At 32.2% G+C, this 22,869-nt stretch overlaps 1 protein-coding gene across 1 annotated transcript; it reads left to right on the plus strand.

The window, feature by feature from the left end:
- Positions 1-19,272: 19,272 nt before the first annotated feature.
- Positions 19,273-22,004, plus strand: LOC132750931 (forkhead box C1-A-like). Its single transcript, XM_060741021.1, has one exon. It carries the CDS (start codon positions 19,640-19,642, stop codon positions 21,224-21,226), a length of 1,587 nt encoding a protein of 528 aa, XP_060597004.1. The 5' UTR covers positions 19,273-19,639; the 3' UTR covers positions 21,227-22,004.
- Positions 22,005-22,869: the final 865 nt, after the last annotated feature.

The following is a 22,869-nucleotide window of genomic DNA, read 5'->3' on the forward strand; positions in this document are numbered from 1 at the left end:
TTAAGTTTAAATCGTGAATTCATGAAGTTGAATTTGTGAATTTGAAATCGTTAATTCACGAAGCTGAATACATGGAATTGAAATCGTGAATTCGTGAAGTTGAAATCGTGAATCAACAAAGTTGAATTCGTGAAGTTGAAATCGTGAATTCAAAATTAATGAAGTTAAAATCGTAAATTCGTGAAGTTGAAATCGGGAATTCATAAAGCTTTAATAATGAATTCCGTATGTTGAAAATAAGAATTCACGAAGTTAAAATTGTGAATTCATGAAGATGAAATCGAGAATTCATGAAGTTGAAATGGCCCTACCGGTCTTTCGTAATTGTCAGATACTCTGAAAACAATACATTTTATTTTTTTACAATACATTTGAGTAATCATTTAGGAAAAGTTAGCGTCGACATTGAATATTAAAACCATTTAAGTAGTGAAAGCCCATGCACAATAGAAAGAAATATATAAATAAGTATTTTCTTAAAGTCTATCTGTTAAGATAGCAAGATCAAGATCGAATATCGATTTAGAAAACAATACCTGTGTACAAATTACGTCAGTTCTTACTCTATGGAGTTTTTTTTCTCAATTTTCAACAAGGTTATTGAGCAATAAACTATTAGTGCATTTACTTTGGTTCAAATATATTCATCTTCAGGACTTCCTATTTTTATTTTTGTCATGACAATAATCAGTATTGTATGTACAGATCCTTTTGGATTAAAACATAAATGCATGGCGGGTTATGGTATTATGTTCAAACATATTGGTTAATGTTTATATGATTTACACAAATAAGTTAAAATATCTAAGGTAAACAACTATGGTATATTTTAGTTAATATGACAAGTGTGTAATTTTCTCCCTTGATGTAAAATTATAGGAGGAATATCGTCTGTTTTAGATTATTTGTAATATATTGAGCGATCAAGGTCGTTATCAAAATGACAAGAAAATTGAGCAGACGACGTTTCATTTAGGGATACTCAGGCAAATTAATGACAAAAATATTAAAATGATCTTATGATTTCAAATCACGCTAAAATGACATTTTTAAAATCCCAACATGAATTTCTGTATTAGACTCTATTTATTTTCGGTTTGAAGGGTAAATATATCTATATATGTTGAACGAAATTTAGAAGCCGAAAGAATCACTGACTATATTTAAAACAAGTTTTTTGACTTGAACACTCCCTGGAAGTTGCAAAAACAGATATTGTGGATATTGTATGATTGAAACAAGTCTAAGTCATTCATTTGCCATCCAAAGTTCACTGTGACAACTATTGTGAAATCTTAACGCTCTAACCTGACCCACGTGTTCAGGTTAGAAAACCATCATTTAATACATTATAATGAGAGAAGATTTGTTCCTGTGACTGCCTAGTGTATTCATATTGAGGAAATTTACAGAATAATGAATGAAAACTTCGAAATGAAGAAATGAAAATTTTGCCTGTATCTCCCTTTAATTTATCGAATAATGATTATTTCATATTTATTCAAAATTGACCACTTCTCGACGCCGAGTTTATGCTTAAAATATGTGAATGATATTTTTTAACTTGTTTTAATATATGCTTAACAATAATTAAGACATATGCTAGTGGATAGTCACCTCTTTCCTTGGATTCTGTGTCATTTATCAATTACAAACAGTCATCTTTCACTAGAAAGCACAAACTTCGCCCGAGATACCCACCTACCTACCTTCCTCCCTACTCTACTACCACCCACCTGCAACCCATCCTACCTTCATGCATTCCAAGCTGCCTGCAATACAAGCCTGTCTGTATACCAATCATACCAACCATAGCAAGCATTTAGTTTTTGAAGAAATAAAATAATTTATCAAAGCACTTATAAAATTTTCAATGCTTATATTCCTATGACTTTAGTACTAGATCAAACATATTCTCCCGTTGGATAAAAAGAAACCAGTAAAAATCATTGAAAGTATTGTATATTTACAGCTCACAAATCAGAGTAGGTTTATGTATTGTTATGTACATACGCGTATTCTTTTATAACGCATTTTAATTAGAGACACTCCATTCGTTTTGGCACTGGTGGACCCCTGAGACAATATTTTAATGAGGTATATCACGGTAAAATGGTTGATAATCTGATAGGATGGCATTGGCTTTGGACAACTTTTTCATATTTATCTTTCTTGTCAGTTTATGGAATTAGGTGCGTTTACAAATTTGAGAGTTGATATTCTTGACAGATTTTTATTTCAATTCTTCTCCTTTTAACTTGATATGATGTTAAATATTTCCCAGTTCGTGTTTACCTCATTTGAAACTTTGTTTACCTCATTTGAAAATTCAAGCATAAGTTTCTTCTTTTCATTATTTCTTGAACAGGCTCAACCAAACTGAGCGTGCAACATTTTCACTTTTGCCGTTAATTAGGTCTTCTTTAGGAATTCCCTTTTTCTTTATATTTTTGTATTGGTTACTACATGTATGTATGTATTATGTATTTTGCTTTACTTGGTAGTAAACGTTTCAGAATATATGCCTTTTTTTGACTCAGTTTCATCAGCAAGTAATTTGAAATAGAAAATGATTGCACGCCTTTCACGTCATCATGTTTAAGTGTTAATTTACTTTACCATGCATTTTTATTGTTACTCATCTCTTATTTATAATAACGCCCCGCCTGTGAATCAACCTTTTCCCCTCTGGTTTTTGTTTTGTGTCCTACTTATTAATCTTTGTTTTCATATTATCTATCGAGGCATACACAACATCCACTTCCAACTACATGGGAATTTTTAATGTGTTCAGGAATATTTTTTCCGCTTCTGTGAATTAAGTGTGCAGATTTTCCTTTTTATCAATACATGTAATTCCGAAAACCAGTTATTGATGACCTTTACAACATAATACTTCTTAGGAAAAGGCTTATCGAACTTGGCAGTTAATGTTGCCTGTTGATAAGCTTCCTAAATCTTCTTTATTACTTTTTATAGGAACTAAGGCAAAGTTAGTTTATTTGCTAATGTTTATTAGCAACTATTTTCTGAATTATTTTTATGTTTTCATCATACAACTCATGATATTAGCATTGGATCTCTTGTTCCCGTTTTATTGTAACTGTACTCTCACCCTTTTTTTCTTTTCCTAATAATTTTCTTCTACCCAATGATATTACTTTTCCTTTTTCGATTTTGCCTTTTATGGGTAACATTATCACTTACTCTATGTCTGGTCACGAGTAGGTCTTGTTCGTTTTTGTCATATGAAGTAGTTATTTGTATAGTATTTTCAAGTTCTTGTGCAATTTTGCACGGAGAGGTAATACTGTATTTGGGTGGTGTGTTTAAACTGATGTCATAAACAAACAAAACACTAATGTATATCGATTAATGTCGATGTCGTTTCCATCCTCAATAAGTAGTATGATGTCATTTATTCTGAAAATCGCCATCAAAAAATGTTTCCTTTGCATATGGATCGGTGTTTTCAACAACTGATGGTGTGACAAACTCATTGAGAAAGTCATCTGCATCACTATTTACATTTGGAATTTTGGACGATTTCTAAAATTTATTAAGTGGCACATCATTATAATCATAAACGTTATATATGAACGTACATGTATCTATTTTTCAAAAAGTCTTTTTCTGACAAACTGATCAAGTGGGTCAAATTGTCTTGAAGTTCGTAAATCATTTCTTGAAGCATAGATGCGTTCAAACTCAAATGACTTGAAACTTGATTGTACTCTTCTAAACCAATTGTCCAAACATTGACATGCTTGGTCAAAGTCTGTAATTTCTTCAATTCTAAAAACAGAAGTTTTCTTTGCAGATCACTACTTTCGAGTCTGGTAAATGGATGTCTGAGACCGTTGACGTGATACTAGAAGTTAATGAATGGTGTTATGCTGTAACAAAGTAAAACTCAAAGATATCATAATTATGAAAACAAATGTTAACCAGAAAGGATGGCTTTCATTGAATGCATCCCAAACACAATCCAGCAACACATGACCGCATGTAATATGTAAATGCTATAGGTCATATTTCCACGGAGTAGTGATAAAACCTAGCCGAGCTACCAAACAAATAATGACAAAACAAATAAAGTATGAAAAGGGATAAAAATCATGATTGAAACAATTTGTAACGGATGAACAAAATAAGGTAATGTCTGCTGCAAAACACAGCCGAACCGGCAAGGCACTAATAAGGGCATCATCGAACAAAAAATATAAGAGGACGTTCGGTCAGAGAAAGAAGTATTGGGACGTACCAATAACTGTTACAACAATTTGGAGCCTTTCTCCTCGGAAACCGTCTTAACCAAAGGCTTATGCAGCGTCAGCCGGCAGATAATTACATATCAATTATAATGGTGGCTAGGTGAAAAGGATTTATAATATTTACATATACTAGTATTAACAGTATGGACTTTTCTTTACAGGAAAGGAGATGTATACATGTGTCTAGCGGGACGGGTAGGAGGTGTTACACAGAAGACACTTGTATTACAACCAGTCAATGAACAAGTTTGTGAAACTTCAGTAGCCGAACATAAACCCATCTGTTTCAAATGGAACTCAAAATTAAAAATAAAGTAACTCATTTGACATTGTAATGGTGCTTCTGTTTGGCAATGGGCCTAAAAATAGCTACAGTGCCTTGTTCTGATAAAGTTGGTGTTTTTATAGGGTTTTACGTCACACCAACACTTAAAAGGGCCAAAAATTGTTGCTGGTTTCTACATATGAAACAAGTAGGAATTTGTATAGAAAAATGAATTCAGCTTGCTCTTGGTCAAAGTTAACACATTGCAGAGAAGGAATCGACTCACTAAATAAACAATAGCTTCTGGAGCTTCAGGCTGAAGGATATTATTCTTTCAATTATCACATTCTGGTCCTTCTCTTGGTGAAACTCCTGTTTCTAGAGAGCCCTTCTGCAGCTCCCTTTTAATGATTCAAAAGCCGCATGAATTTTTTTAAAAAAAATGTCTTTTTTGACAATAGTTTATCTTGAATTAGTTATTCTACTTAAAACAAATTCTTTCTGATGTATATAATCTATACGAAGAACTCAAAATAGAACACGTAACATTACTTCTCGATAAGCATCGAAATCGCGCCATTGGATTACAATATTTAAACAATTTCTATATTTCCAAGGGAAGTAAGAAATGCTACCTTGATACTTGATTTAAATTAAACTTCAGAGTCATCTTTTCTACTTTCAGATTGGAGTAAAATAAGACCAAAAATTCGTACATTGAGCACCTAAATAAAAAAAAGAACTTCAGCTTCAAGCGATTGTAAGTTTTCTCTCCATTAATCCTTTTAGAATATAAAATAAAAATATATTATATATAAAAATGAATAAGGTTGTTTTCAATTTTAGTAAATATATTTATTATTTGCAATGAACTACGGCACGCTATTGGTCAAATCAGGGTCTTTCGAAGACCTTGGTCTAATATACATTTTTCATTACACATTTAATATCAACGAAAATTTGTTAAGATAGTAAACATAAAGTAAATGGCCGTAAAAGTAATTTTTAGTGTTGTCCTGCCATTAAAATTTTGTTTTACATGTAAGAAAATATATCAACTGTTAAAATATTGTTAACTTGAACCTTGAACGAGTGCTTTATATTTGTATTTGTTTTGTTATTTGAAACAAAAGGATTTAATAAAATGGGATACACTAATGGTATCTAGATAACAAAACAGACGTGCGTGACCAATCTTATCAGAAACATCTGGTTAATTGTCATCATTGTGTTTCTATAAATGGCCTGTTTGATCACATATCAAAAGAATTTATTGGATGCAGCAAAAATATAAGGGCAAAGTACAACTTAAGATATTTATGATATGTGAGCGGGTATAGATTGTGTGAAAAGGGTACGGGTCTGTAGCCAAGATTAACAAGGCCTTATTTACAATGACATTTTGTACCCATGTGTATACTTCTTTATACAGGTAGAGTAATACAAAACAAAGATTTAGATTTTTAATTATTGTTTAGCAAGATGTCTACCGTATTCAGGCGTAATTTGAGCATTTGATAAACGACATGATATGCCCTCGTCATGGGCGGGGTCGTATTTAAGAATTAGTAAATCTTGTGTATTACATTGTCTTTAATGAACTTATACTCAATATCAAAAATTGGATGATATGCGTACCAAATATGTGCCTGGATAAGTCTTTGTTAAGGAAATACATATGAAGGGATATTAAGGCATATTTTAGAATGAAAATGAAGTGGAAACAAAGTTTGTGAGGATTACAGTTGTAATTAAAAGATCAGCAAGACTATGTCTTTCAATTACGGGACGAGATCAAGACATAGGACGAGTGGAAAACATTTTAAACTATTTTCTGACGAGCTTCCTCGGATCGAATTTGACAAAGCCAGTTTTGATGAGTTTAACAATGACACAATTGAAAGACGACATTCAAAAGGTACAAGAAGATCTTTCCGAGATTCCAATCATGATAGAATGTCTCTACCCTCTCTGGGAACACCAGAATGGGACGGACTATCAGACACTGAGAAATCAAGACCTCAAAGTTACTCACCCTTCAATCCACTGAATCCTAATTTTGCGAAGATTCATAAAAAGATCCAACGACGTCATACTTTGAAAGAAACAAAACCTCATGACCCAAATACGAAATACTCAGAGAAATTTCGTTTGCGTCAAAATGACAATGTCGATAAAGATCAATACACGAACGCTTGGCATGCAAAGGTTCGAAAATCGAAAGCTGAACAGGATCACAACAAGATATTTGATAATGATAACGGAAATGTAGATGAACTGAATACTTCAAATGAATCTGTGAGTAAGTTAATCGTTGATAAACCTCCGGTGCCTAAAAAGAAGTCTTTATTCAAGGAACTTTTAGACGCATCAGCAAAAGAAAATACTAGAATAAACCGAATAAAAGAAGGTTTAAAGTTTAACGAACGCCGTGTTCATAGACACCATAGCTTGAAACCCCATCGCTTGTCTGCTCTTAATCCGGATAAGTTAGACGACAATAAAGATGTTGACACTAGAGACGATCTTATTGTTCCTGAGATCATATCAGACACTTCTGAAAGTACAAAACCAGGGATTCTAAAACATGGTGTTCGCGTCAGAGAATCAAACGTGTTGAAAGCTTCGTCTAAAAGGGAGATCCCTGTCAAGCCAAGACTTATCCATCAAGACGATTTACCTTTTGTTAAAGAAGAAATAAATGGGATTAAAAGTCCAGATGATGAAGTGAAATTCTCAGTGTATGCGGACACGCCAATGAACAGGTTAGGTGATATGATGTTTGTTCCATTACCTTCGAACAAGCCAAAAGATAAACAAAAGAAAGTTAATTTTCATGATCATGTTGATATCAAAGAAAGAACGGCAATGAGTGAGCTAATGGAAGACGATATTGAAAATCATAATGATTCTTTAACTGTGTCTAATGAGAAGGCTATTGATTCGGATAAAGAAAATTTATGCACAGAGCAAACTAAAAAAGGTGTTCAAATACGTCGTAGGACAAACGTTCGCAACAAAGAGATAGCAAAACCAAGAATCAAACACGTTGTTACCATAAATCATAAACAATCAATCCCTGATAAGCAAGTTCAATACAATGAAAGGTTTGTTCACACAAGCAAACCAATGAAATACGAGCATAGTCATTTAGACAATGAAAAACTGCATCATAGTGATTCTATCATATCATCATCAAAGTCAATAGCTGTAAATGGCAAAGAGTTGAAGTCAAAACCACTTTGGAAAGCGGCAAAGCCCGCTGTTGCTGAGGTTCTTATTCACGCGTCAGACCCTGTTGATATTATTGCAAATGCTAACTCACCAATACAAATTGCGGAAGATGACAAATCAACTGCGAATCACAAGGAAACTCTAGAAACTGTTCAAAACGGACATATATCACTTCTTAATTTTCCCGACACTAGTATTGTTTTCAACAAAGATAGGTTTAAACGGAGTCCACCGAGAAGTCCTCCAAAAAGTCCAGATATTGATTCATTATCTGAATATACTGCGTTTTTCGATGAAGATCTTAACTTTGATGATTTCTCTGAGGAAATAGACAGAAGTATGACAGGAGAAGAACTCATAAAGGCATATAGACTTTGGGATAGAAAAAGGAAAGCTTTTCCGGGAGGATTGCGAAAAATTGAATCGCCGGCAGACCGTAATGACTTAGTGTTTCCAAAACAGTATGGTAATGTAAGAACTTACAAGATTTCGAATCCTAGACTGGATAAACCACCAATTGCACCATCTCACAGCAAATCATCTCAAAACAATGTGCTTATGGATTGGGTATAATAAAAAAGAGGTTTAAATTTAATTACCTCATAACAAATTTAAATAAAGTTTATCATAAGTAATGCATTATAATATACAGTGTATTTGGAAAATACAAATAAAGCAGACGCAGAACGGCTATTGTTTATCTTTAAAAAATAATACTGAGTTAACAAATCTTTCATCATTTGATGTGAACGTTAACTGTAAATCAAATGCTTAAATAACCTTACAATGCAGTTCTTTCCACCGTGTCTTATGTTTGTAAACAAAAATATCCGTAAGATAAAATTGTTTTGACGAAATTTATCAAATTAAATTCTTTTGACTGACCTTGTTTTCCTTTTCTGATTGGTGATGCGGAGTATGTTCAATCGTTAATGAAAGGTATCAGGTGCATGTTGCCAAACCCTTTAAAATGACATTTTTATTAGCTTAAAGAGGTCTAGGTTCTGGGTCAGTTATGAACAGTTTGCTTACTAGTCTTAACAGTTTAAACAACGACGCAGCATTCGGGTATAAACTCAAAGAGATATATCTAACTTTGAAAGGCGAGTATAGCGAGCTGTGCAGTGAAAAAGTAAGGGGGTATTTGCAGTAGTTGTTAAATGAAAGCCTTGTACTTCGATGTGAGCCTTATCGCCCAATGGTACCATGTTACTCTCGTAAGACCTTCTACAAACTTAATAAGTTATTTGGTAGTTAAATAGTATTGATATTTGTTTGAAAGGGTTAAAAATACATTCAACTTTACTCTGCAAGCTTTAATATACATGTTAAACTATATTGCATACGGAGCATTTATTTTGAGTATTGTAAATTTGTCTGGGTATATATCAATGCAAAGTTCAATACATTAAGACATGCTCATTTATTGGCTGTACAAATGTGCAGAAATTACACTTTAAGAATAATGCGATATTTATAGATGATTAGAAGTAGTATTGTTTTTATTTATAGTTGGGTCGATATCTATTGATATTTTTATCAAAGAGTATATGGGATGGTTTTATCAACTGTTCAATCTTCATATCAAATGTTTTATTTCTTTAAATTGAGAAGTTGCAACGTACACTATGGATATTTGAAACTATGATACCAAAAGATAACAAACAAGATGTAAATCTACTAAAGTTAAGTTAATAGCTATGTAGGCTTATAGGAGCCTATCTTGTCACGTTATCATTAGATGTAGCACACCTCTGAATTATTTCCTGTGCTATCGTTTTGCTAGGATGACGTGTGTTATAACGTCAATATCATACCTTGATGTAATATATATTGCTGTCTAAACCCATACTAAGGAAATAAAGTATGATTTGATAATAATGTTTTGCTTTTTAATTGTTTGTAAATGAATATGTATTTTACAGTTACACATTACTTATTAAGGGTCTCGTGGAAGATTGGTATGTTGTTCAAATTGGTTCTTAAGTTTTTATTAGTGTTATTATAGATGTTGTTAATGTCGTATCATCGTCATTGTCATCATCATCATCGTCATCATCGTCATCATCATCATCATCATCATCATCACCACCATATCTACCAACCCACCAACAGTAGTGAAAAACAGTCCTGGGCTGTTTTGACGCACTCTCAAACGTACACAAATATATATATTAAAAAATTACGAATTTCCCTTTGTGACTTTTGTTTACATTCCAAATGTATTTATTGAGCGGCGATTTATTAATTATTTGAAAATCACGTCATTTTTCAAGATAATGCACGGTGATCAGTCATTCTTCACGTGCAGAGACGATTCATTTTATTATGTATTGATTAAAAGTGCACTGCCAGCACAAACATTGGGAAAAGACAATTCTGGGTCTGGGCATACAAATTAAAGGAAAAAAAAACAAGATTAGTTCCCCTTAGTTGTCCGTTTGGAGGTTTAGTATGAACGGATTAACGTAAGATAACGGGTTTAACATAATGTAAATCCATATGGGAGATAAGTTAATATCACGTCCTACTGTTGTTGTTATTGTTTTTTTGCATGTTTTTTTTTTTTACCATTACAGAACTATGTTAAGTAAATATTTCCTTCCGCGCTTCTTTTAATCTACTAAAAAAGGTGAAATGGCTTATTCAAGTAGGTCACAAAAATATATATCTGCATTTAGTGCAAAGATAGGTTGTTTGAATATCCTTTTTTTCCTTTTGATAATTGGTCCCTATATCAAATGGCTGGAACCAATTTTATTTACATTTGAATTCTGAAATAAGATATCTCAAAATTCTTATTCCTATCGGATACAATCTAACTTTCTGTCAATCTTTTACCTGTTCGTCTGCTTTTAGCGCTGCTGGAGGCCGCACGTGCGTTGGGATGGAAACTAAACACCTCCGAATGTTCTTAGCAACTGAGTCGGGAATTAGCTGTTAGAAATCCTATATTTTCGTGTAAACTGTCGAGAAATTCGTGAACAGGTGTTAAATCAAAATTGGAAACAGATATAAAATACTTCTAGCATCGGGCCTTTTGTTTTAGATTTGCAGACGAGAAAGCAAAAATAATAAGATATGTCAAATGTAAGTAATTTGAGGCATCTCATACTGAACTTTCTGACATGTTCAGGAAAAAATAATATAATATAAAATCAAAAAGCTTTCAGAGGATAAAAAAATAATATAGATTTTTACTTATAAATTGTACTAATATTTAATGAATGATAATTCTTCACTTATTCATGAGAGAAATTATTACTAGGTCTTTTCAATTTAATATCATAGGTAGTTAAATCAGTTGAAGCATCAATGTATTTATATACTAGCACATGTATAATTATTGAGATATATATTTTCCGAGTTTGTGTACAACAGGGGATAAAAACATTTAAAAGATGGGTGATCCCTTAAGCATTTATGACAACAAAATTACATAGAAATTACAGGTTGGGCTTTAATTGAGTTTATACATGAGGGATAAGTGCAACATCCCCCACGCCCCCATCCCCAAGCACCAGCTTGAGCGATACTCAACTTTCGACAGTTAAAAGTGTTGTAATCAATGATCCCAAAGAAGAAGAAAAATATAACAAGACTGAAGTGAACACTTACCTTGAATTCTCAACTGCCCATTGTCAATGAATGAATGAATGAATGAATGAATGAATGAATGAATGAATGAATGAATGAATGAATGAATGAATGATGAACGAACGAACGAACGAACGAACGAACGAACGAACGAACGAACGAACGAACGAACGAATCAATCAATCAAGCAAGCAATCAATCAATCAAGCAAGCAAGTAATGCAAAACAAAAAAATATACAGACCAAACCAATACAAACATGTTGTGTATTTTATATCACTAGGTATAAATGGACAAATTCGTATACTAGTATATTAATAGAAGTGATATTGCAACGAGAGGTTACAGCTCTTTTTGAGGCTCCTTTTGGAAAGTCAAAAGTACATGCAGATATCAAAGCATGCAAAAGTTCTTCATTCCCTACTAAATAACATAGACAAAGAAATATAAAAAAAAGTTAAAAGAGGCCAAAGTTCGTATATGTCCCCTGTCCCTCAAACCCACGACCCCCATGACAATCCGACCCCATGCTAACTTTAAATCGTATTATACCGAAGTATGACGGAAAGTGCCGATAAAATACGATTAATGAAACAAGTGTCAGTAGAGCTGTCAATGTGGGAAAATAATGCGCTTTCTTACCGGACCCGTCATCCGGCCTTAAATAAACAGAGGCTTGTTTATTGGGCGGCCTGTGAAATTATTGAAATAAGAACATATCTAATTGATCTGTTTTGAAAGTAAACTTGCTGGCTAATGTCCGACATAGAAGATTATATGCTTGTATTATTTATTTTGTATCAGGAATGAGAGGTTGTCTATCTCGTACTTAATGTATATTTTATTTTAATTTAGTTATCTTACTGTGTTAAAAATTCACTTCTTTCACTAAAGCTACTTTTTTTTACACATTTCATAGTTTATACAAAATAATTTTCTGACATATGAACTTAATATAACAAAAATATAATTATATTTATAAATAATACATGGATAAAGAAAACGAAGAAAAAAGGGAAACAATATGTGATGACAGATAAAAAGCGTTCTTTATAAGGCAGCATATAAAAAAATCAAACATTAAAAGACTATTTCATTATATTTTGTCATGAAATAATAATTATAATAATAGTAATGATAGAAATGATAATAATAATAATAATAATAATAATAATGATGATGATGATGATGATGATGATGATGATGATGATGATGATGATGATGGTGGTGGTGGTGGTGGTGGTGGTGGTGGTGATGATGGTGGTGGTGGTGGTGGTGGTGGTGGTGGTGGTGGTGGTGTGGTGTGGTGGTGGTGGTGGTGGTGGTGGTGGTGGTGGTGGTGGTGGGTGGTGGTGGTGGTGGGTGATGATGATGATGATGATGATGATGATGATGATATAACATATGTCGATTTACTAAAATAAAATGTAGAATGAATGGAAGATAACACCTATATAATATAGTATTTTTTTTAAAACCAAAGTCCACTTATTTACAACCAAGCTGTGAAATTGATATTTTAAACAATTAGTTTTTTTACTTGATCAAAAATAGAAATGTTTTGAAAAATAAAAACTGTATTTAAGCTGACATGGTTCTTATTCCTAAAAGCAAATAATTCACCACCGACGTAAAATTGTTCAATGATCAACTATATACGAAACCTATGAAAAAAAATAAGATTAATATAAAATTAATTTAACCCTTTATCTGCTGAATTTCTTCCAGCTCCTATTTTCCGAACTGTTCATTATCAATTTTGGGAATATAACGGAAAAAAATTAAAATGGACTGACTGGTAAGGCAAAAGTACAGGGGTTAGAATGGTCTAGAACTGCGCTGGTAGCATGGTCTAATCACCTTAGGGTCCAACTTGTTCTGTTTAAATGCGCACCCACATGCAACCCCGTCACATGCTGGAGCTAAGAAATGCATAGATTACAGTTAGTTGCCTTTTACGATCAGGTTTATACGGTTACTGCAAATTCTGATGCCAGGCAACCCCAGGGAAATTAGGTTTAGCACGGTAAAACTAAATAAATAATATGAGACAAATACTTTCGAAAATTCATATTATAATGTTTTATGTAACATTCATATACAGACACTGTGTTTTTTTTAAACTCAGTTCAATAATATTTAAATATCTCGATACTTACTTCTCAAAATTATAGACATATTAACAGTTTCACTGTGAAACATTTTTGAGTGTAAATTGTCATTTAAAAAAAATATTATCAGATAGTATAAACGTGATTATTCACATTTTATTTCCAAATAAAAAGGTAAATAAAACACAATTGTCTAGCATTACCTATATTTGATTTATAAGGATGCGACAGTTGAGAAAACAAAGGTTTCAAAATTTAGAATCGTATATATTTGTAAAGTGGCATTTTATCATTTCAATACAAAAACTTAGTGGTGTTGAATGACACAGTATCTTACAAAAATAAAATTATATATCTACGTAGTCTAGTCATTCTCTGTAAATTTTTAAAAAGTTCCTGACTTTTCTGTACAAAAGAAAAACCCCAAAACAAGCAATAAATACAAATAAAAAGCTGATTTAAAAAATAAACAAGATGACCTAACAAAAATAATATAAAAAATTCAAAGTAATGCATTTGTACATTTGCAGAATAAACTATACTAGTAAAAAAAAGTGCAAATAGCATGACAGAATAGGACAACTGGAATCCATCTCTTTGCCACTTTCCACTTCATTCCACCAATATTTTCATAACCGTAATAATAATTGACACGTGCTCTATAAGAAGATTAGTATTCTGTCCGAGTATTTTCATTATAAACAGATTGAGTAGTCACAAATTCTTTATAAGATCTGCCTTGCATCAGCATTACTGGTACTCAAACCCCATGGAAAAATAATACAAAATACGGAGGCAATTTTCTTCGCAATAACGCACGTTCAATAAATTTTGGCCAAGTGGGATAATTATTATTATTCCTAGGTGGAGAAAATATTTCTCAATGTTTTCAACATATACACATAATGTTGTGATGGCGGCTATATGTCAACATTCTAATCGTTCTATAATAACCGTGCAAAGTTTGCTTTAGATGTGTGTATTTGTTAAGAAAACCTGTACATGTTTATATTCCAACAAGTTTCCAAAGCAAACTTTGCTTACTCTACGCCGTACTTTGTTGGTAAAATCAACAAAGTCAACCTATAAAGTGCCACAGTATTTTGCTACACAGTCCATTTTGTCTAAGGATTTTATAAAAGATTGTACAAATTTATTGTAGTCTATCACGTGTCTGTGATTCGAAATTTGGAATTATAATTTGTATAAAATCTGCTATTTCTTTTAATGGATTATCGCTCTTTCAGCGCATTATCAAACTATTAAGTTAGAATTCTATCATGGATTTTTTTCTTGGACATAATTGTGACCACGTGAAATGAGTAATAAAGAAAATATCTTCTTATGTGCGAGCATTCTTTTTTTTATAATAACATGACTTTTTAAACGATGCAGACATGCAACTACCAACCGTAAATAAATATACAATGTACACAAAGCTTTAAAAAATGCAAAAGATAAAAAAAGATAAAAAGATAATCAATTATAGTGTCATATACCTTTTCATAACTGTGCCTACGTAATACAAAAATAATAACAGCGTTTGACCGTCGGACGCACGCCTGCTTTTAACATAAATTCCTATCCCTTGTAAAGGACTGGTCAGGCGAATTTTATGTGAGATATGATCGCAATGTTCATCTTCATGTCATCTCAAATCAATTTCGAAAATTTGAATGCCATTAAACAAATATAATCACTTATGGGGCCGCAGATAGACAGACTTCTCCGTTTAATACACTCCGATAGGCAGTTCCGCATAACACACAAGTTCGCATATTGTCTGGGTGGTCAGGCGCTTTTGTACAAAATAAATTGAATCTAATTCAGAATTTTTGACACGGCAGGAATGATTGACGTAAACTAGAAAACATGTCCATCGGCCGAAAAAATAGCCGCAAAACAGAAAGTTTAAAACAACCGTGAAATTATTTGTATAAGATGACGATGCCTGGCTGGTATACAGGTGTTTTGGGAAGGTGAGGCGAGTATTGACATTTCGTTTTCTGGAATAAGTTCATTTTAGAATGTACGATGAATACAACTAAATAAGACCAACACGATTTAATAGCAATAGTCAATTCGTGTTCCAATACAAATGTTAGCAAAACATATCTTTAGCAAATAAAGAATTTTAAAATAAAATAAAAATATAAAAATAATAATAATAAAAAATAATAATCAAGCAAAAACGAATAGCATAGAATTGTATAAGGGAAATTGTGCGATTAATGATTTTAGGAAATTGCATCACCCGTAATTTTGTGTCATACAGAGTATACAACATGATTTTAATGAACGCTGGCAGCTATTTTGTGACGCTGATTAAAATAAACAAATTGATTCCATGTAAACAATGAAAAGGGCATGATCTAATTTTAACTGCCGGAAAACCTCGCACATTTTAAACTAGCAAGAATGATTAAACATATAAATATTCGTCAAACAAATGGCACTTATTAAAATTTTATAAGTCACCTTTTCTACCAGTTTCAAACGTAGAAAAGGGCTAGTTTTTATATTTAGGCATGCTATAGGTCAAGTGTTAGCACACTCGGCACAATTCAACGAAAAATCTGAAGACTTTTATTTTTTTATTAAAAAATAACATGAATGTGGGCATACATTTAGTATAGGTAATTATTAAAAGTTTACAAAATTAAATTGGTCAAGACCGGCGCAGACTGATTAACAACGAGCCGATTTAAATATGTAACAAATCATTTGAAATACTGTTATCCTATTGGACAAAAATAACTTCAAACACTAATATATTTTTTAAAATTCAAATCATATTATAATATCATTCTTCCAAAAGCTAAATATTATTATGTTCATGTATTTGTATGATATTATATGGATTGCTTGAAATCTTTATAAAAAAACTACTTTAGTACAATCCAATATTGTGTATTCTGCTATCATTTGATATATAAGATCATTAGATTTATATTATAATTTTTTATTGAAAATATAGTGACTGGTCATTATTTTCGTTATATAGGTAACTATTTTTAAAGGGTATTTTTTACAAGAAAAGTTACGGAATATATATGACACATTGAATTTTTAGGGAGGACTGTTGCTAATGTTGTTTTAGCCCGACCCATTTGCACTATATGTCTTTGTGAATATTTGATTTTGTATTATTCATGTCACCTTACATGTTTTAATGTATAGAATAGTTGCAATAAAATATTATTAAATTAAAATAAACAATAATTGTGGTAAAAAGTAAAATGACTGTGTTTAAAAGGACTTTTCCATTTCAACATTATGTGCATATGAATAGCAAAGAAATCGAAACAATAGTTCTGTATTTTATGTCATTATTATTTTGGTCTAACACTTTAAGAACAATGGTTAAATTAGCTTAGAAGAAATTAACAATAATTAATCTTTATATGTGAAAATCGACTCGTTTTTTCTGCTAGGTATATATAAATTTGTTCGTATGATATGTTCATAGACACACCCAAAATGTGCATGAGCGTTGCAAACGTGAATTTCAGAGGAAACGGTATATTCTTTATATTTTTCTCTCCTTTATACGTTTTTATTTCCCCGAAATATTCAACTTTTTGGCAGCTAAGTGGCCCTATCTTCGTAAGCATATGTGAAACATTTTCATCAGTTTCGGCTTAATTAGACTCATTTGCGCCAAAATAATTGGTCCCGTGTGAAGATCAATTATTGGCATTGACTAAACATCCAACTCGTAATCGTTGTCATCTTCGGCACGAAAAGAGCGCAAAATTTGCCTTCGTAACACGTGCTTATGCATTCAACGTGCTTCATTTCTTCCACGAGGGAAAAGTAGATCCTATGGGATCTCGTTGTTGCAGGAATAAAGCTAGAATTACTCCGCGGATCATTAAATACCGCTGCGAAGATGAGAGAAATAATAATCACCGCCCGATAAGCCTTGTTCAGAACATCCCATTTCCTTATCAATTTTAATAGAGTATAAAATATTCAAATAAATTTGTATCGCGATAAGTGTCAGATCTTTAATTGTGCAGTTGACAAAATACATAACCTCACAGCTCGATGCGGTAGTGTTGTGGTAGAAACGTGGCGAATAATTAAATTTAGTAAAATAATTCATTTTCGATTTCTTTCATGTGCATCTCCTGTATTCACTGTCTGTTTATTCTTGTAATTGAATTATACGAACTTGAAAAGAGTGCGAACAATAATTTGCCTTATATAAAACGTATACGATCAAAACACTTTATTTTGTACATTAATGTAACAATCGAAATAATATACAATTCAATATCATTTTCAAACATTCAATTATTTGATACTACCTAAAACTTATAAAGTAAATTGATTTTAATAGTTGAATTTTGCTTGCGAAAATAATGTCTTTTTCTACATTATATTTTATGAAAGCGTGTGCATCCTAAAAATTATTTGATTAATGTAAATGGTTGACGCTGTTTTATAATTTATACAATGTATTATAGATGATAATCCTGGATATATTCTATTCGAAATTCTTGTACTGTTTGGTGTAGTTTGGAACCAATAACTTTTTTGCGAAATTTTAGATCATTCGCTCACTCCGTATTCTTCCCTTAATTAAGCGTACAAATGACCCAAAATGAAAACAAGATTTAAACGTTTAGATTTCCACAAAACACTGTTTTTAATATATTTTATATTTCTGTGTATTTTTTTATTATTTTCTTTTTGCGTATTTTCTACGTATGTAAGAATTTCAGATTTGATGTTTCAAGGCTTTTTGGACTTTATAAGTGTTCCATTAACATTGCGAGACGTTAGTTTTAAAATAATATTTTATTGATTTTTTATTTATGATTATTTGTGTATTGGGAATGACCCGTTATAAATGTACATGTATCGTATTCATGACAAAATAAATATTTTAATCTATATGCATAAATATTGACTTTAAATGAAAATATTGATAAGTAATACACTTGATACAAGTTTGTTGTAAATATTTTATCATGTTATACATATCATATAGTTTTTTATATCGCACATTAGAACAGCAAGAGAAAAGAGAAACAACAAAAAGAAGATGAAATAATAATAATAATAATAAAACGATGTATAAACGTCAGTAACTCGTTTTGTAATATACATGTATATAAAATATCTATAAAATAAATTGCTCTCTTCTTATTCTATGTACAAATTAAAGAAATAAAAGTTCAGTTCATATTGACACAATGTTAACAAAATGTAATTTACATCAACAATATGACATTTTAACAAAATACAATATTCTTTTCATAGGTATAGGTTTGCATATCAAATTTATCAACAGTGTTCAAGGTTGGTTTCATAACTTGACTATGAATAAAATAATTTTATATACAGTATAAAAATACATTTTTTATTAAATATTGGAATAATTTATTGCGAGAATCAAACTCCCGCTTAATTGCAAAGGGGCTCACTGACAGTTTCTAATTCAAAGTATTTTAATAACCTTTTTTTCCTCGTCTGGGTTTTGTAATTTTACAAGACTTTTCGAAAATTGAATTACGAACATGCTTTCATTACGCACGTAGGTCTATTATTTATGTTATGTGACACCATAAATTTCACTCTACCCATTTACCGTAGTATTAATGTAATTCTAAAAGCTGGCGTGAACTTTTCCTGCCCACCCGATAGAAAACTTCGAAAATTATTGAAATGAATAATTTTTCTTAACAAATAAAAGTAAGTGGGTACTCCAGGCCATATATTCATTGTGTGATTAGTACATTTTAAGGGTCACTTGAAATTCATAAACTTTGTTCCACAGGACGACCTCCGGCACTTTGGTTTATTTTCCAACTGTTTACTCCATTTAATTTATTCTATTGACACCTTTCGCGAAGTTTGACAATTAATTTGTACGCTCTTCAACGCTTTATTCTCCAATATCTTTTCGTTGAAGTATCCGCTTTTCGCTGATTTTATCAGTTGCCAATACACTATTGGCTGATCGTGCGGTAGGCGGAGTCTACGCCGATAGGAATTTCCATCAGAGTGAATTTGACGAAAAACTGCTTGTCTAAAATTCTGGTTGCGTATAATTCGTATATAAACACATTTTAGTCAGATAACAAACTTTTGAAGAGAATAAAAATAAAATGTTCTAGCTGTGTTAAGTGTAAAGTTCAAACCAAGCCAATGATCGGAAAAAGTGAAAAGGATAGTTTTGTGGGTAATTTTCTGGACATGCAACATAGCGGACTTACTCATCGGTACCCTGGCATGTCGCCGGGAATGTCCGGTATAACAAACTCATCATCTTTAAGCATGATGCCATCGCTATTCGGAGATAATAATTATTACCGGCATGCAGGCTACGGAAGTATGACCGTCGGCGGTATGGGGATGTACGCCGGAACTGCCGCTGACCAGTACTCAATGACCAGGCACACGCCGTATTCACCGTATGGACCACCTCACCACAGCACCAAGGACATGGTCAAACCTCCGTACAGTTACATAGCTCTGATTGCAATGGCTGTACAAAGCCAGCCGGATAAGAAAGTCACGTTAAACGGAATTTATCAATTCATCATGGACCGGTTTCCGTTTTACAGGGAAAATAAACAAGGCTGGCAGAATAGCATACGCCATAATTTATCTTTAAATGAATGTTTTATCAAAGTTCCTAGAGATGATAAAAAGCCAGGAAAAGGCTCGTACTGGACACTGCATCCAGACAGTTACAACATGTTCGACAACGGGAGCTATTTGCGTCGACGCCGGCGATTCAAACGACCAAATGCGGACAAAGAAGAAGCCGAAGATGGCGGCGAAACAAGAAAAAATAATGATTCTGATGCAGAAGATGATGGAAATACTGTTAAAACACCAAGCAAAAATGAAACAAAAATTCATGCTGCTGCTAAAAAGGATAATCAAACAAAGTCGGAAAATGATTTTAAAACATCTTACGGGAATAAGCAATATTTACTTGATAAAATATCGTCGGCTAAGATAGAACAAGGAGAGACTTCTAAATCGGATTGTCTATCAAGGATTCAGTCTAGTCCAAATGCATTACCCTTGCCGACGGAACCGAACGGCAGTGAGATGCCGGCATCTTCATTTTCTGTGGAAAATCTGATGACAAACCATCTAACAGATATAACCCCGACGAACTCATTTTTAAGTGGACGTAGTGCTACACATTTACTGTCACCCCCAATGTTACAATGTTACACGCGCCCGACGGATATGTATAGAAGTTCTTGTGTTTCTACAGCCGCCAGTAATTATGGTTACGCCAACAATTTGAGTGCTCAGACATTATTCCAATCTCCGAGCGGAATTTGTAGCCCAACTGGACGATCTCCCACCACAGGGAACACGTTATCTCCAAATGAAGAAAATTCCGGCGGTAGTGCCGGAAATTCTCCCCATGCAACGCCGGTGCCGGCACATGGAAATAGTCATTCAAATCTACCTCAAGGAAATGGACTTATTTCATCAATGTTCAGTGGCTCCCAAAGTGGACAGGCATATTCCCGTGGAAATTCGTGGTACATGCCTCCTTCAACAGACTTTAATCATCATGGCTCGGATTTTGCCGCGGCGTCTTCGCCCTTTGCTAATATGAGAGACATGTTTGAATCCCAGCGGATTCTCGGGAATCAAAGCCAGAGTTCATCAACAGCGGCAGCGGCATCCAGCTGCCAGCTTGCCGCTTTCAGAACAACTTTTAAAAACGCCGCACAGTATCCATGTGATTATACAAAGTTTTGATGTGTACATTTCTTAAAAAAAAAAGAATTCTACATGGAATATATTATCCTTAAATATTTTGAAGTAACTACACATTTTAGAAACGTGGAGAGAAAGAATTATAACTAAGTATTAAATATATATTACAAGAATTATTTATGTATAAATTGTGCGCTCGCGTGTGTGAACTTTGAGTATGATAATTAAATGTAGTGAAACATTTTAATTGGTTTTTGTTTACAATTATCAATTCTTTTTCTTCTTGGAATATTTGTGGTCGGGCATTGTTAAATGGGTGGTATTATAAAAATAATTTATCAGTTCATTTAAGGCAGATTAGAACTGCATGTTTGTAGAGATAATTTATACATGATAGTGCTGTAAGATTTTAATTTTATTTTATTTCCAAGAATATTTCATCGCGATATTTGTGCCGAACATTCTTGTTGCATGTGTTTTATGTAATTGAAAGTGTAAAAAGAAAAACCTGTTTTATTAGATATTTAAGAATTTTTACCTTATTTCTTTGAATATTCTTTCTTTACGTGTATAGAGATGTATTTGAAAGCTTTTCGTGTCTGCAATGCATTTTTATTCCAACTATATAAAGATAAATTGAACAAAAAAATAATATTATTTTTAACCTGAACTTTGTTAATGGCTTAATGCAAGTTATTTACATGTATATTTACTATGAATGTTTAAAATACAAGTAATAGAAAGTAACTTTAAACCTTATAAATGTTACAGAATGCAGTACCAAAGTATATTACGTTCTACAATAAATATGACTTAAATCTCACTTTTTTATTATACCTTTATTTTAATGTCCTTGTTGAATTTACCGGCAGCCTTTTTTATATTAAGCAAGAAAACAACAACACATCATTTGTATAACATATTTGTATATAAATAATATGTATACAGTTGACAAAATGCATGAAACAATGTTTCTTTTCATAATATTTGTTGTGTATTTACTTTAAGTGATCACAAATTTTGCAGAAAAGAAAAGGCGCCAACATATGTATTCATTTAGTAACATACAGTTGCATATTCTTAAAGAACGTATCAACATGTTCATGGTCACTTAACTTTTATTCCTTCCATTAATGACACAGAAAATCTTTTATTTTTAATGAGCGGAAAGAATCATAACAAAGATAGATAGATAGTTGCAAATATTGTTAGTAACATTTATTAGCTGGGAATACTTCATTTATTAATATTATATAATCAATGAGTACAAAAACGAGTTTTCACAATTTGATGAAAATAGTTACTGTTGATCATCTATGATTTATTGATATTTAAAATAATGTCTGTTTTAACTCATACAGCCGACCAAACAATTGTATATCTTATCGTTAATATCATGTTTATTTAATACATATATTCATACAATGTTTGGAAGTGAAATATCATCAAAAATCATGAATGATTTATTCATATGTATTCTTTATTAATAAAGAACAAAAACACCTTTTTCAAGAAACGGACATTGGATGAGAAGATTGTAGTCATGTAGGAATACTTGGGTTTTTTTGCATTAAAGGCCCATTTTACCACAGAAATGCTTTTATTTGTATTTCTCAAAAGGTATTAATTTTTTGTGTAATTTTATATTTTCCAAAATGTTATTCATTGGCCAATTATCTTAACCT

This window comes from Ruditapes philippinarum, unplaced genomic scaffold, assembly GCF_026571515.1.
Source record: "Ruditapes philippinarum isolate M1 unplaced genomic scaffold, ASM2657151v2 ctg795_1_1_1_1, whole genome shotgun sequence".
NCBI lineage: Eukaryota > Metazoa > Mollusca > Bivalvia > Venerida > Veneridae > Ruditapes > Ruditapes philippinarum.